Source organism: Stegodyphus dumicola, chromosome 1 (genome assembly GCF_044657685.1).
Source record: "Stegodyphus dumicola isolate Sdum_Otavi_A_Nest chromosome 1, ASM4465768v1".
Lineage (NCBI taxonomy): Eukaryota > Metazoa > Arthropoda > Arachnida > Araneae > Eresidae > Stegodyphus > Stegodyphus dumicola.
In genome coordinates this window covers 127,052,989-127,070,192 of record NC_140768.1, presented here as the reverse complement: position 1 = coordinate 127,070,192, position 17,204 = coordinate 127,052,989, and the positions used below count along the sequence as shown (strand labels likewise).

The following is a 17,204-nucleotide window of genomic DNA, read 5'->3' as shown; positions in this document are numbered from 1 at the left end:
GGTGATGCCACCTTGTGGTCAGGAAGATTACTAAGGGAATCGAAAATGCAAAAGAATATGTTACACTGACAGGCGTTGGTTTAGCTCAGGGTTTCTTAAACTTTTTTCAGTCGCGACCCCTTTCTATCACTGAGATTTTTTCGCGACCCCCTGGACCCCATAATATTTACAAAAATTTTGTGGGACCCCCGTAAGTATTGCGCAAATCCGACACACGCTAACGACACAAAGGCTAAGATAAACAGGAATGTTAACAAAAATATCCCTGCTGAGAAGGCTAAGAGATAAATATGATTGTTAACACAACAAACAGCGGCCGAGCGGTAAAGTCGCTGAACACTGGTAGTTCGATCCGCTGTTCGAATCCCGCGAAAGGGCTGGCTGCATGGGCGTTTTCGTGGTTTCCCCATGTGTAACGTGTATGCGAGCCAGTTTCCCTTAGAAAGCCCTCCACGAAGGCATCCCTCCCCTTAGGCAGATAGCCCTAGTGCGCTTTCTCATAATTAAATAAGCCAAAACATCTTGATGAAACCAGTCTTTCCTTTCATCTCATACCTTCAAAATGTTTAGCTTCTAAAGACTGATAAAGGCTCTGACCAAATACTTCGTGAAGAACATTCTAAGGGAAACCAGCTGGCATAGACGGTACACATGAGAAAATCCACGAAAACGCCCATGCAACCAGCCCGTTTACCGGGATTCGAAACCCGGAGTGAACTACCAGTGTTCAGCGACTTTACCGCTCGGCCGTTTGTGGGCCTTTATGAAATGGAAGGCGATAACTTTTTTAAAAATGATTGTCAGAAATATCAAGCTATTTCGAAAAGTTGGATACTTTTTAATATACTTGCAGAATGCCTGTTAGCATAAATTTAGGTATTTTGCATAATGAAACTCGAAAGGCATACGAAACGAACGTGCGCCAAGTTATATATTGGCGAGAGAAAGTAAAGCTCGTGTGCAATGCAGTATATTTGATTTTCACCTTAGCTACTTGTACCTGGCCAAAGGTCTAATCCAGTAGTACTTTCTTCTCTTTCAGGTACGATGGCAAAGTATATTCCTGTTTATTTTTCTTATTGCATAATATAGGTAAGCCTGGTGATTTAGTACTGATGATGATTCTATGTAAGTTATTCTTTTGAATGCTTCAATTTTAATGTCCTTGAACATTATTACTTTTTGTTATGCTTAAGTTAAGCAAAATTATCCTATTTTATTAAATAAAGATTTCGTAGTTAATCTTTTGACTTATGATTCTTTAATTCTGTGCTTGAGGAAACGTACTCATTACGCCTTCAGTGCTAATGCACAACCAACAAAGGATTATGAGACTGAGAAATTGAAATTTTGTAACGTTGTAAGATTCCAGGGGCATAAAGTGTTAAAACTCTTTGTTGGGGGGGAAAAAAAAAAAAAACTAGTTACAAAGTTTAAAAGAATAATTGTAACAAATAATTATGTCTATTCTAAAAGAATCAATTTGTATAGAAAAATTAACAGATGAAAATTATTCAGTGTGGAAATTTAAAATAAAACTGTGTGGAAATTTAAAATAACTTCTAATAAAAGAAGGTTTAGATGATGTTGTATTCGAAGAAAAACCGGAAACTGATACTGATATTTGGTTAAAGAATGATGGTAAAGCTAAAGCTTTAATATGTCTAAACATTTCGGATTCGCAAATTATCCATGTTTTACATAGTAAATCTGCAAAAGAAGTTTGGCAGAAGTTAAAATGTGTCCATGAACGTGTAAATTTAACAAATAAGTTATTTCTTCTTAGAAAACTATATTCCATTAGATATAATGAAAGTTCTAAAATGCAGGAACATATCAAAGGAGTACTAGAGTTGGCTGAAAAGCTGCGTAGTATAGGTGAAGAAATTAAAGAAAATAACTTAATAGCAATACCACTATGTTCTTTACCAAATTCATACAACTCCTTAATAACTGCAATAGAAAGTAAATCGGAAGCTGAATTGTCGCTAGAATATGTTAAAAACAAACTAATAGATGAGTATTGTAGACGTGTGGAAACTAAGAAAGTACAAAAGTACGATTCAGTTGCTTTAAAAAGTAAAAGCGGAAATAAACCAAAGTATGTTACACAATTTTGTACTTATTGTAAGAGAAATAACCATACGATAAATGACTGTTTTCATTTAAAACGCAACGCTAGAACTTCTCCGAAAACAGATGTAAATAATAGTAAAGTAAGAAATTATTCTCAAAATTATAAAAGTAATGCATGCCAAATAGCAAATACACAAAGTGTAGAAAACATAATAAAACTTAAAGAAAATAAGTATCTTAAAAGTATTGAAACTGAAAATTAGCAGATTCAGTTTAATCAAGTTCTAAAAGTGGAAAATAAAGATGAAAACACGCAAACGCAAGAATGGGTTATCGACTCAGGAGCCTCCACTCATATGACGAGTGATAAGAAATTTTTCTCTCAGTTAAATGACTCTAATAAACAAATAGTAACTGTAGCCAATGGTGCTAAATTAAATTCTTATGGTATTGGTGAAGGTTATTTTAAAGTTCGAAACTTAAAGGGTCAGGTTACACAAATAAAGTTAGAAAATATATTGTATGTACCAGGTTTAGATAGTAATTTACTTTCTGTTCAATCTGTTACCAATAAAGGTTGCATTGTTACATTTGATAGTAATAAGTGTTACATAAAGCGTAACAATATACTCGTAGCCGACGGCAACGCTCAGCAAGGTTTATATAAATTGATCGTAAACCCAATTGATGAGAAAGCATACTTAGCTAATAATGTTTCATGTTCAAATACGAACTGTATACTAAAATGGCATCAAAGATTAGGCCACAGAAATATAGATGCCATAAAAACACTTGAGAAAAATGATTTGGCAGACGGCATTAAACTTGGCAAATGCACTCATAGTGTGGAATGTTCTACTTGTGTAAAAGCGAAACTAACTGAAACACCTTATCCCAAAACTAGTTTTAGGTCTAAAAATCCACTGGATTTAGTGCACGCAGATGTGTGTGGGCCAACTGAAGTCAACAGCTTAGGAGGGAAAAGATATTCCGTAACTTTCATTGATGACTATTCGCGTTATACTCAAATTTATTTTATTACTTCAAAAGATGAAGTATTCGACAAACTTAAACAGTATGTTGCATCGACAACAAATAAATTTAGAAAGAAAATAAAGGTTCTCAGATCCGACAACGGTACAGAATACTGTAACGAAAGTACTGAAAATTATTTAAAGAAACTCGGCATTTTTCACCAAACTTCGGTTCCTTATTGTCCGGCACAGAACGGCGTCGCAGAAAGGAAAAATCGCTCTTTAATAAAAATGACAAAAGCTATGCTAATAAACTCTACATTACCGAAAGGATTCTGGGCTGAAGCAGCAGCTACTGCTGCATATCTTCAAAATAGGTTACCAACTAAAGCCACAGATAGAACACCATATGAATTGTGGAATGGTAGAAAACCAAACTTAAGTCACGAGTATTTGGCTGTACAGCATTTTATTATGTGAACAAACAAAAACGGCGTAAATTCGACAACAGAGCCGAAGAAGGAATATTCGTAGGATACGATTTACGAAGTAAGGGATACAGGATTTATGTAGGTGGAAGAAAAATAATAGTAAGTAGAACTGTTAAATTCAGAAAACGCGTCTTTACCTGACAAACTTGCAGAAAATAATGCTGAAGATTTAGAATTAATTCACTTCGATAACTCGCAAGAAGATGAAGAAAATAATGAAGAAACATCTCTTGGCGATGATTTTACAGAAGATTCAAAAAGTTCCGAAGAGTTAATTAAATGTGAAGAAAATGTAGAAAGAAGGGTTTCTAGCAGATCAACCAAAGGGGTCCCACCGGAAAGATTCTCTTATAAAGCAGAAGACGAAGAATCAATCTTACTTAAAATTAAAGATCCAGAAAGCTCCTAACTTCAAATGATAAATTTCGCCAAGCTATTGGAAGTCTTTTGTATATATCGTCTATCACAAGACCAGATATCACAGCTTCAACTCACATACTCAGCAGAAGGTGTAATAATCCACGTCAAAAGGACTGGAATGCTGTTAAAAGAATCATTAGATACTTAAACACGACAAAGAACCTATCCTTACAAATTTCATCGAGTGAAGAACCTAATATTACAGTTTATTCAGATGCTGATTGGGGACAAGATATAGAAGATAGAAAATCTACATCAGGAAGTGTTATTTTATTAGGAAGGAACTGTATTTCATGGTTTTCAAGAAAACAAACTTGTGTTCCTTTATCCTCAGCAGAAGCTGAATATGTTGCACTATCGCAAGCTACGCAAGAACTATTATGGCTATTAAAATTAACAGAAGATTTCAATCTACCCCAAACTCTACCGATAAAGGTATTTGAAGATAATTAGTCTACTATAAGACTTGTAGAATCTGAAAAATTCAGTTCACGCACAAAACATATTGATACAAAAGTTCATTATATACGTGACTTGAATAACAAAGGAATAGTAAAACTTGCTTATCTTTCAACAGAGGAAATGGTTGCTGATATTATGACTAAACCAATTCCTAAAGCTAAATTTCAGTTTTGCAGGAATGAATTACAATTGGTATGAGTTTCATTAGCAAAACAGGGGCAATGTTAGCATAAATTTAGGTATTTTGCATAATGAAACTCGAAAGGCATACGAAACGAACGTACGCCAAGTTATATATTGGCGAGAGAAAGTAAAGCTCGTGTGCAATGCAGTATATTTGATTTTCACCCTAGCTACTTGTACCTGGCCAAAGGTCTAATCCAGTAGTACTTTCTTCTCTTTCAGGTACGATGGCAAAGTATATTCCTGTTTATTTTTCTTATTGCATAATATAGGTAAGCCTGGTGATTTAGTACTGATGATGATTCTATGTAAGTTATTCTTTTGAATGCTTCAATTTTAATGTCCTTGAACATTATTACTTTTTGTTATGCTTAAGTTAAGCAAAATTATCCTATTTTATTAAATAAAGATTTCGTAGTTAATCTTTTGACTTATGATTCTTTAATTCTGTGCTTGAGGAAACGTACTCATTACGCCTTCAGTGCTAATGCACAACCAACAATGCCTAAAGAAAAAGAGCAAGAATAAAGTAGAATGCCTGAAGAAAAAGACAAGAAAAAATAAATTTTTGCGTAAAATTTAGTATTTGTATTTTTTTTTTTTTTTTTTTTAATTTTAAACCTCTTAATCTTATGATATTTGATTCTTGCGATTTCAAAAATAAAATATTTGATTAAAATATGAATAACATTTTAAGAAACCAAATGTAGGATAAAATTGTGTAAAGCAATGGGCACAGTGATAAAACTGTTTAAAGCAGTGTATGCAAGTCATCCTAAGTTAAAATGTCGGTTATACATCTCTCTTATTTATATATATCTTTTCTGAACGGAACATTGAAAGGCGTGTTAACTGTGCTTTATTGTATTTTCTCTTTTAATATATGCAGTTTTAGAACGCATCGTAGTCTGGGATACAAAGTATTCTTGAGTAAGAAACGCAATTCAAATAAATAAAATCAAAATCTGGAAAATTTGCATTAATAAATATATTTAAAATGCTCAGTTCGAAGGAATAAATAGAAAATTTTAAAACAATTATCTGAAGAGACAATGCAACACAAACAAATAAAATAAAAGTATAAAAATTTAAAAATTACCTAAAATAATAATTATGACAAAATATATATAAAGAAAACTATTTGAAAAAAAATAAACGCTGCACCTTTATTTACGCAGTTCGAATAGGTAAATAGAAATTTTTAAAACAATTATTCGAAAAAAACCATGCAACTTAAACAATTAAAATGAAATTCGAAAAAGAAAAAAATTACTTAAAATAATAAGAGTTGTAATTAAAAATATAATATAAAGAATATTATTTGGAAAAAAGGAATGATGGTGACTTTTTTTCCTCTTACGGGAAAGGAAACTAGGTTACCATACATTAAGAAGTTCGCCAAGTGAACTATTCTTAGCGCAAACTGAAAAAAAAAGTGCCAACATAAATTTGTGAATTTCTCCGTAAATTGGGCTCCAAATTTTACAAAATTTCATATCATCATCAATATTGCCGGCATATTGCTGCTTTTACGCAATGTTTCCGGCTCATGACACATAGGCCCGAAGGGCGCATGACGGTAGTAAGCAATGACGATTGAAAGGAGGCATCAGCAGTGCGGAGAGGGGGTGACAGCATGACGTCACAAGTCCAGAGAAACACGCAGACGAAGCCCAAGACCAGGAGAGGCGAAGACAGGGTGAAAATCAGACTTGTTCTGTTGTTCATGATAGGTACATAAAATTTCATATTTAGACGTAATTTGAGTTGTAGAATCGAAATATGTAAAAAAAATTGGTATGTTATTTCAGAAAAAGTCCGATTTTGTGTCAAAATACCTATGTTAGAATAGTAATCTAATATATCCTAAATCGCAATTTCGAGACATGAAGAACGCAATTTGAATTTTGTCAATCGGCCCAGTAGAACGGGAGATATAGAATTGTCTTTTTTTTTTAAAGCAGTGTACATAGTGAATTTAATGTTTTTTCTACTTTTCATTGTTTACTCTTATTTATTTTTACTTAATTATTGCAAAGCGATATGGACTTTGCGCCCCCAGAGGCAGGACTTTGATTTGTCTTATGTGTATAAAATTTCAACGTTTGGTCATAGCAACTATGATCCGCCCACTACTGTTATATGCCTCAACTATTATGCCTACGCTATTCTGTTGCTCCAAGACACGGAGGAAGGAGGACACTCAGCCGTAGTACCTACGAGGAGAAAGTTATGCCAAAGTTTTTATGCTACACATGTGTTAAATTTCTTTTACGATATGAAAGTTATGCTTCAGATGTTAAATCGCTATTTTGCCCAAGTTATGCCACTGTTACATACTGCCACATTGGATGTCATTCAACACTTCAAGTGTACAGGTTTATTCCAATATTTGGAATTTTTTTTCACTTTTAGGATCCCTATTAAGAACAGTTATAGATAGGTAAAGACTTCAGGGTCGTATACCTATTGAATAAGCGAAGACCTAAGACCTAAAGAATAAGAACGGAAATCCTCAAAATTATAGATCTACCAGCCTCCTATCTTCGTTATCAAAGATTTACGAATTTGTGCTACTTAAACGCCTGAATGATTTTCTCCGGACCCAAAAAGTCCTTATTAATGACCAATTTGGTTTCCGAGCAAAACACTGCACAACGCACCAGCTTCTGAGGACAGTGGAGTTCATTCACGAAGGCTTTCGTAGCAAAATGCTTATTGGCGCCCTTTTTCTTGACATAGCCAAAGCATTTGATAGGACTTGGCATACGGGTATTATTATCAACCTCGTGCTACTTGGTATTCCGGCTTAACTTATTCACGTAATTAACTCTTATCTCACTAATCATTCTTTCTCAGTACGAATTAATTCTATCATTTCGGCTCTCCGTCCAATTCTAAATGGCGTAGCTCAAGGTAGTCTACTTGGACCGACTATATTCAACATCTTTATCAACGACATTCCAAAATCTCCCAATGTTACTCCAGCACTCTATGCAGATGACACGGCGATGCTAACAAAACACAAACATTTGAAAATTCTGGTTCACAATATTCAGAGTTATCTCCATAGCCTTGAGCACTGGCTCATTACTTGGAAAATCAAAATTAACGTCGCTAAATGTGCTGCCATGATATTCACACGCTCCCGAATCCCGTACCCTACCATTAATATAAAGTTCTACGATGACTATGCCCCTGGTCAAATTCATAAGTATCTAGAAGTGATACTTGATTCCAAATTAATCTGCCGTCTTCATATTGATTATACACTCAATAAAGCGAAGACCGTCAGAACCCAACTTTATTCCCTTCTAGGCCGAAAGAGCCCTCTGTCAATCAAAAACAAAGCTCTTCTTTATACTTCCATCATTCGACCAATATTTTTGTATGCCTGCACCATCTGGGGTACAGCTGCAAAAACACACATAAAAAAAACTTCAAGGCTTTCAAAGTAAGACCCTACGTTTAATCCTTAATGCAGCCTATTATATCCGTACTGATGTGATTTATTCGGATCTTAACATTAAACCCATAGACGTTGTTATTAAAAATTAGTCAAAATTTATTCTTCAAAATTGAACAGACTGATAACCGTGCACTTCAACAGTTACCGGCCTACGATCCTGCTATTTGCAGCTCGCAGAAAAGACCTCGCTCAATCATGGGACGCGAATACGGCATCTATCCTCCAGCTAAAAGGCGTAAACACGCCCCTCTGTTCTCTCTCTCTCTCTCTTTTCACATTCGATCGGGTTTAGCTCTCGAGCTAAACACAGTCGCACTGCAGTTCTCACCACTTCTTGACTTTTATGGTAAATATAGTTTTTATTCATCACAGACATGACCTAAGCCAGATACCAGTGTCAGATGGAATCAGACGACAGCACGATGAATTACGACAATTAAATTAATTTTGTCAGCCAATTCGACCTCAACGATCTACTTGAAAACGGCACCTCAGATGGCCTAAATCAAGCCCTTGTCAATTTTGGCACATGCCGCAACTTCGCTAGCAATGGTGTCATAAAACTATCGAAAGATAAGATCAACCACGCTCTCAATCTAATGCATCAAAAAGCATTTAACAATGCTACCAACAATGATCCACAATTCACTCCAATTACTAAAATTTTCATTCATATAGATGAGCCTACACCCAGCACAAGCCAAAACTCCAATACTGATTCTAATTGGAAAACACCTAAAAAAACCCACAAAAGAAATTTAAGTAACTCTAGTTCAGAATCCATCACAGCCGTTAAAAATAGATATGCACCACTTTCTAACGAAGACGAAATGGATACCAATATGCAAACCAATAATAATGAAGATCCTAACGGCTTTATCAAGCCGCCTAAAATTGCAAAAGGGGTCCCTCCGATAATCATCTCCGATGTTACGGAGTGGAAATCCTTAAGAGATAACCTTAAAACTATGGTCAACAAATTCGATGCAAATCTGAAAGCGGGAGATGTTTCTATTAAACCCTCGAATTCAGATGAATACCGCGCCATCACAGCTTACTTAAAAGAAAAGTCCATACCGTTCCACACATTTCCTCTTCCCAAGGAAAAACCTATCCGTGTGGTCATCAAAAAGTTATCAGTACATATCAAAATCGCCGAAATCGAAGATCTTAAAAATCAAGGCATCCCCATCTCATCAATAAGACAGATCACCCGTAAAAGGGATGACGAAATAGTAAAATTACCCCTATTTCATGTTGAAACGCCCAGAACAGTCGAAGGAAAGAAAATTTACAAAATAACCCATATACTCGATTTAGGATTAACAATAGCACCTTTTCGACCATCAGCCAGCCCCAAACAGTGTCATAACTGTCAACGTTATGGACACTCCAAAAATCATTGTCATCACAAGACCCGTTGTCTCAAATGCGGTCAAACCATAGCACCTTCATATGTAAAAAGGACCCAAACATACCAGGAAAATGTTGCCTTTGTGGCGGACCCCACGTTTCATCCTATAGAGGATGCGATATGTATCCTGATAATATTAAAAAACGCATCACTTCGCAAAAAACCCAGGGAAAAACAGAGATTTACCGCCCGTTAATAATGATATCAACTTCCCGCTATTACCGGCCACCACGCCATCTTTAACCACCCAGACCAACTCAGCACAATCTGCCTCAAGACCCCAGCCACCCCCGACCAATCAGAATTCACCCACAGAAGAAGATGCACTACTACTTTTCAAAGAACAAGTTATCAATTCCCTTAAGAACGCAACAGCTGCAAAAATAGCCTTAAGACCACTCATAGGAAGAAAATCTAATCTTGACTTAAGACTCAAAAGAAGAATCTACCTTACTCTCATTCGACCAGTTCTATTATATACAGTACCAACCTGGGCCACAGTTTTGAAGGCCTACAGGAAAAAATTAGATATGTTCCAAAATAAAACCCTCAGAGAATTACTAAATGCACCATAGTACATCAGGAACAGCCAAATAAATGATGAACTAAAGATCCTAACTGTACATAATCAAATTCTAATGACTGCCCACAACTTTTCCAAAAATATCAAAAATTCGCAATATCCTCACATAAAAGATCTCATTAACTACGATCCAACTCTAGAAAATGCAGCCAAAAGACCATGCTCCATTTTTCATAATCCTAAATGGTGATTGTATATCAAATATTTTCGTATGAACTTTGTGTTGTCACATTTAGTGACTTTTGAACAGTGACAGTTGGCATAGTCATACAACAAATATATGTACATTTATGTATATATTAATCAATTCCTTTAAGAAAATATGTTCCATCATCATTCATCATGTAAAATATTCAATATATAGAGCATATCAACTTTATTTAATCAAGATCCTATATTACTCAAGATTCAATTGATTTTCAACTTACCGTATCGAGTATGTCATCAACAAGTGCTTTTCTCATCATTCTTCATCTCATCTCACCTGTAAAAAGATTATCATTATTAGGACATTATCCACGAAATTTAACTCAGTGATTTGTAATGCCTTTTCTCATCCCTGTAAATACTGCGTATATCCAAAATGAAGATGCTTATCACCGAGGTCAATTCACGGGAGGGCGACTCCCCTTGTGACTTACCCAGCCAACCGAATGCAAATAATGATTTCATTTATTAAATTCTCTAATTTCCAAACTTCAATACACCTGAAAGGTTTTCTTATTTACGCAATTCAATTATACTATCTTTCACCTCAATCGCACACAATACCATTGCTAGCGATTCATCCTGCGATAAGAACAACTTCTCCTCGTAGCTCACGCGACCTGCTCCTCCCAGCTCGAACGACAGCTTCTCTCGTTTTTCCCAATCGACTTGAGGCTAAAATTTTTATTTCTACAGCAAATGGAATGCTCCCATGCATTTTTCGATTTCGCTTTAGCGAAGCGGTCTACGCTTATAGCCAATATTACACCAACGTCTTAGCCATAATTCTCATGATAACCGCTTAAAGCACGAAAGGCTAATGCCGATCATAACATCCATGTTCCACGGTTCCACTCTGTTCTCAGTTCCAGCGCCCGGCCCAAGAAGAACGTACTTAGCCATGTAATTGCTCTACTATTCTCCTACTCCAGTACTACTGAAAAGTGGCCACCTTTGCATTCTTATCAGTCTGTTCACTATTTAATCACATTGTGCCCGCTGCCCTGGATATTCCGTTGCGAAAATTTAATCTTTACTTCACTATGATTAGTCAGGGCTAAAGAAAGAGAAGGGCTGGGTCATCCGTTTGAGAATAACGATGCCGACACGAACCCTCTTGGGGAGCATACCCGATGTTATGTGACGTCACTGGGTTCGTCCCGTCGTCGACTGACCAGAGCATCAAGTGCGAAAGATTGAATCTTTAGTTCTTAGATTCTCTTTCTTTAGCCCTGTTAGTTTCAGAGAAAGAGGTGGTTTTTTATTTTTTTATTTTATTTTACTTATTATTATTATTATTATTATTATTATTATTATTTTATAACTGATGATACTTTTAAAGGGATTTTGTATTTAGAAAGTTCTTGTAATGAGAAATCATTGAAAAAATAGTATCGTGTGCCGTTGCTACCTGTAGTAATATATATCATAATACGAAAGAAACTAACGTGGTATTTCATAGATTTTCGTACAAAAATATTCGGTTAACGAAAGAATGGTTGCATAGTTGTCGAAGAGTGAATATTGTCAACACAAAGAGTGCTCGAACATGCAGCAATCACTTCACTGAATCTGATTATGAGGATGATATGAACAATAGCTGGGATTGCTGACAAAAAAGTTACTGAAGTCAACTGCTATTCCAACTGTTTGTATTCTTGACTTGGTTATTTATCAGAATACACCAAGGCAGCAAAGGCAACAAAAAAGAAAAAATTTACAAAGTGCATTTGAAAGAAAGAATTTAAGTCCTAAAAAGGCATGTCTGGAATTTCAAAACTATAACAATAATAGCTATGAGAAGCTCACTGAAAATAATATTACTCAGCAATGTTGCAACTGTTCCATCCTCCAGAAAAATGTGAATAATTTAATCACAAAACTATTTTACAGACTGAGAGAAAGCAGCATTTAAAAGCTATCTTTCAGCAAAGAAAAAGATTTAAAAGGAACAGAAAACTAATATTAGAAAAAGTTCAGAAACTGAGGAAAGAAATTAAAAAAGTGAATCAATAAAATGAAAAACTAAGAAAAATGAAAACATATGTTCAAAACATATTTACCGAAACTCAAAAATAAATGCATTAATGAAAAAATGAGCGAATTAAATGGTCTCCAGACGACATTTCAAAAAGCATAGCAATCAGGTCATTATCCTTAAAGTCATATGACTTCTAGAAAGAAAAAATGGGTATTCCGCTTTCAAGTGCAAGTACACTGAAAAGATGGTGCTCAAGGTTCAATTGCATTCCTGGCATTTTAAATTATGTACTGTTATTAATAAAAAAATTTGCCAAAATGCAACTGACGAAGAAAGATTATGCGTATTAAGTTTCGATGAAATTCATATAGATTCAAGATTCTGTTATGATTCAAAATTAAATCAGATATTAGGTCCTTTTAAAAAGACTCAATTTGTATTGGTTCGAGGACTCATTTTGCAATGGAAACAGCCCATTTATTTTGATTTTGATCGTCAAATGAAGGAAAATCTTCTGTCTTCCATTTTGTTTGCACTTGTATCGTCTGGGCTTCGAGTCAAAGCAAGTGTATCTGACATGGGAGGTAGTCAGACCCTTTGGAAAGAATTACAAATTTCAACAGTTAAATCTTTCTTTTACATTCCCAAGTTCAGTACCAAAATATGGGTTTTCGCTGATATGCCGCATTGCATAAAGCTTTTGAGAAACCATTTTCTTGATAAAGGTTTTATTCTCGGAAATGGTACAATTATAAATAAAGACGTTATATATGAAGTACTAATAAAAATATCGGAGAAATTAAACTGTGCTATAAACTGAAACCTCAATTTTTATCTGTAAAAGGAAACGAGAGACAGAAAGTAGCACCAGCAAAAGCATTATTTTCCTCCACAACGGCTAAAGCAATTATGACTGGTAATGCTGCAACAAGTAATTTTTTTTTCAGTAGTTGATGGTAGTTTTTGACATTATGAATTGTAGTGTACCATTACCCCTAGCAATAAGCCTTTAAAAGCTGTTTTCTGCCTAGAAAGCTATTATGAAGTACAAAAAGAAAAAGTAAATGCGATCAAGCAAATCATTTTTGATCTCAGAGTATGTGGAAAGAAGACAATTTCCAGAAAAGTATTATCATATCGATAAATTCGCTTTTTGGTTTATTTGATGACGTAAAATCTATAAATGTGAAATATATTTTAAGATATTTTAAGACTGACTCAAGATGTATTAGAAAGCTTGTTTAGCCAGATACGGTGTCTAGGGCGTTTTAATGACCATCCGTCTCCACCAGACGTAATAATTCGCCTGAAAAGGTTGCTATTGGAAAACAAATTGTCTAAATTGACTGTGAAGATGTGAAGAAAGTTGAAGCATATTTGACAAAAGAGCTGTTAGAAATAGCTTTTTCTTCAAATGAAAAAAACACAAATGTTTGAGTCTTCCTTATACGAAGATTATTTAATTAATTACGAAGATATCTATGATGAATGTACGTCACTTCCTTGGGAAACCGAAATTTATGATTCAACGAGAGATATATCTGCACATGAACAAGAATCGCTCACTTATGTGGCAGGTTATATTGCATCTATCTGCCTAAAGGGAGGGATGCCTTTCGTGGAGGACTTTCTAAGGGAAACTGGCTCGTATACACGTTACACATGGGGAAAACCACGAAAACGCCCATGCAGCCAGCTCGTTCGCGGGATTCGAACCTCAGACCGAACTACCAGTGTTCAGCGTCTTTACCGCTCGGCCGCTGGTAGGCCCCGATGATGATGAAAATAGAAAAAGTTTTCCGTTCTTTTCATGGCAGTTCTTTCTGAAAAAGGTAGAGGTGTAATTCAGAATCTTATTTCTGAACTTGAGAAACGTTTTCCCTCCATGAATAAGAGTGCAATTCGTTTATTTTGCCGTTTACGAACATTTATAAGGGTTCGGCACTTGAATAGGAATGCAACCCGTGTATCGGCAAGAAAAGCTGACCAGAAAGCAAATAAATGGATGAAAACTAACAGAGGATTATCGAACTAAACTATATAGGAAAACAAAATCATGTAAGTTGATTCATATTATTCCTATCAAAAATAATAATTTGAATCATTACTTGGTTTATTATTCATTTAATTTGTCACCTAATTTATGCACGTTTCAGCTAATTATTTGGACTACTATATAAAATATTATATATTATTATATACTAATTTAAACTGCTAAATTTTACTATATAAAATAAACCATGAAATTCTGCATAAACATAAATTAGTATCAGAGCATATACTTTTAAAATGTAAGAATATATGCTATTATTACAAAATATATAAATACTACTTAAAAATATTTAAATTATTTTTTGAGTAATTGACGTTAAATAATAATGCTGATGTTCCATAATTATGCTTTCATAATAGTCATTGCAAAAGCTTACAAAATTCTACTTCTCATTATCAACGTTAATTGATAATCAAAAATGAAAGAAGTGAAATTTGTTTCGTTTTAATGTGTTATGAAATCTATTATTAGCATTAAGTAATTTTTAATCAGATAGATGTGTAAAGTCTTTAGCATGTATTCTCATTTGAGACTAACTGATATTTTAACGCAAAAAGAATTCTTCGTAAATGTAGAAATTTACGTGTTATCGGTGGGTTACTATTTACATATATTTAAAAATATGATTACGAAAAAGAGTTACTATATTTAGGGTATACTCGACCTAAAAATTAGTTATGTTTACGCATATGGGTTAATTAAAAAATTAGTTATGTTTATGCATGTTTTACTTACGTTTTACGCATATTAGAGTTTAATTTAGTATGACGTAAATACATTACTAGTTCATAAATAGATGCATGTGTATATTGAAATTTCATGAGCTAAAATCTCGGCTCATATTGGTTATTAAACTATTCTTCAAAGCGTTTTGACTCTTGTGCAACTGCTTAAGAAACTGAACAGCAGAACTGAGCAAGCGAACCCAACTACGTCATCAGTCTCTTCTTTCGGTTTCAGCCGCGAGAAGCTGATGAACTAGCCCTTTAGCCCTGATGATTAGTGCCATATGCCAATGAGCCTATTAATCTGTAAAATCTTTCCTTTCCGCTTTTTGCTTTAGTGTCGTATTTGTGTGTTATAAAAAAAAAATAAAAACATAAAAAACATAAAATTAAGAAATACAAAAAAATCATAAAACTTCCAAAAAAAAATCAAAATTTGATTTTTCCTATCCCTACACGTTCTCGAGCAAGTGTGCATCATGATAACAAATTAGGCAATTTGCTTACTTCTGCTCACTACTTAGATATTTTTCTGATGTGGAGGTACATGGTTTTGAACTATACGCACTCCGTAACTTATAATCATTGGCATTGGCACAGTAAGAACGGGAAGATTTTACATGAATATTTACTAAAGCACCCTGTTGCACTAAATGTCCCGGCCGAATACACGTATAGGCCGAACAATCTACAAAGGGCCGATATATTAGATATTTTATTAACCAACACTGCAATTCCTATGACTAGGGAGGTTATGTACGAGTTAAACTCTGATCATATCCCAGTTATTGTCACGCTTGGCACATCAAAGGCTCATTGGGATGAGATAATTAAAGTTACAAATTGGGATATCTTTGAAGAATCGTTATAGTTCAACCCACCTATTTTTGGGAGCCTGAAGACCAGAAAAGATATTGACTCTGCTATTGGTTCCTTCACTAACTGTAATAACAAGGCCATTGATAACGCTTCTCGAAACATCTCAAGAGAACAGTATGCAAAAAAGACTCCTTATAGGTCATAGGTCTTCGCTTATTTAATAGGTATGCGACCTTGGCGTCTTTACCTATCTATATCTGTCCTAAGTGGGTATCCTAAAAGTTAAAAAATAAATCCAAATTTTGGTACAAACCTGTGTGTTAAGTCCCTCTGAAGAAGGATGGCGCTGCCATCGTTACTGTTTACAAAAATAATGTGAATTAGTTTAGAGTTGACTTCAGTGGCGAAGCAGAGAGTGATTGTGGAAGCCTGAGTGTCTTTCACAAATTAGTAAAATAAAGATATTACATATTAGTTTGTTAATTAGTTTAATTGAGAGTTACAGTCCATTTAGAAATCGCCGGACCATTTGAGTGGTCCAGTAGAGCCGAAGGGATATCAGCTAAGTAAATAGTGTAAAACAGTGAGTTTGCCATTTTGTTTCAATGGAACTTGTGTTTGTGGATTATAGCCAGTTGCTGAAAAAAAGGGGTAAGTAAAAAACCCTTGAAACTCTATTCATTGTTAACTGTTTAGTAAATTCTGAATTAAGTTTGTGTGATAATTTGTTATTGATAAGTGTAGCGAAAATGGCTACGAAACTGAAAGATGTTCTCACTAAAAAGAGAACTCAAAAAACTATCTTATCGAAGTTGCAAAAGAAACTTTGTGAGCCAGATTTAAGTGTTAGTGATTAAGAATTGTTAAAAACTAAATTTAACAATTTGCAAAATGAATTTGATAATATTTTTGATTCTATTATCAATTTAAGTAGTGAAGAAAATATCGAAAAAATCTTCAGTGAGCAAGATGAAATCAATAGTAGTATTATTGATATAGAATTTGAAATAAATAATAGATTGTCGAACGTTGTTAAAGAAAATAAAGTAGAAAAGACAGTAATTTCTGAAAATACTGTTGTGCGTTTACCTAAGATTTCGTTCAGGAGAAATGCATTCTTGGCTTTCATTTAAGGACATTTTTAAAGCGAGTATTGATCAAAACCCAAATTTATCAGATGCTGTAAAATTGCAGTATTTGAAATCAGCACTGAAAGGAGATGCTGAATTACCCAAACGATAGCTATAACGGATAATAATTATAAGTTAGTGTGGTCTCTCCTTGAAGAAAGATACTCGAATCCTAGAGAACAAGTGTATGCTCATCTTAAAAGATTTATGAGTATTC

The 17,204-nt window shown here is 34.5% G+C and overlaps 1 protein-coding gene across 4 annotated transcripts in view; it reads right to left on the bottom strand.

Annotated features, from left to right (window-relative positions):
• LOC118182841 (alpha-tocopherol transfer protein-like) overlaps positions 1-17,204 on the bottom strand; it is a 120,119-nt gene that overhangs the window by 67,759 nt on the left and 35,156 nt on the right. For 2 of the 4 annotated variants that reach the window (XM_085811142.1, XM_085811135.1), the window contains exon 3: positions 10,501-10,556. In XM_085811142.1, the coding sequence (XP_085667268.1) occupies positions 10,501-10,539 (39 nt within the window). In that variant the 5' untranslated portion in view covers positions 10,540-10,556. Of the gene's footprint in view, positions 1-10,500; positions 10,557-10,713; positions 10,896-17,204 lie in introns of those variants that run through there. The other 2 variants (XM_085811148.1, XM_085811129.1) reach the window with 2 other exon arrangements.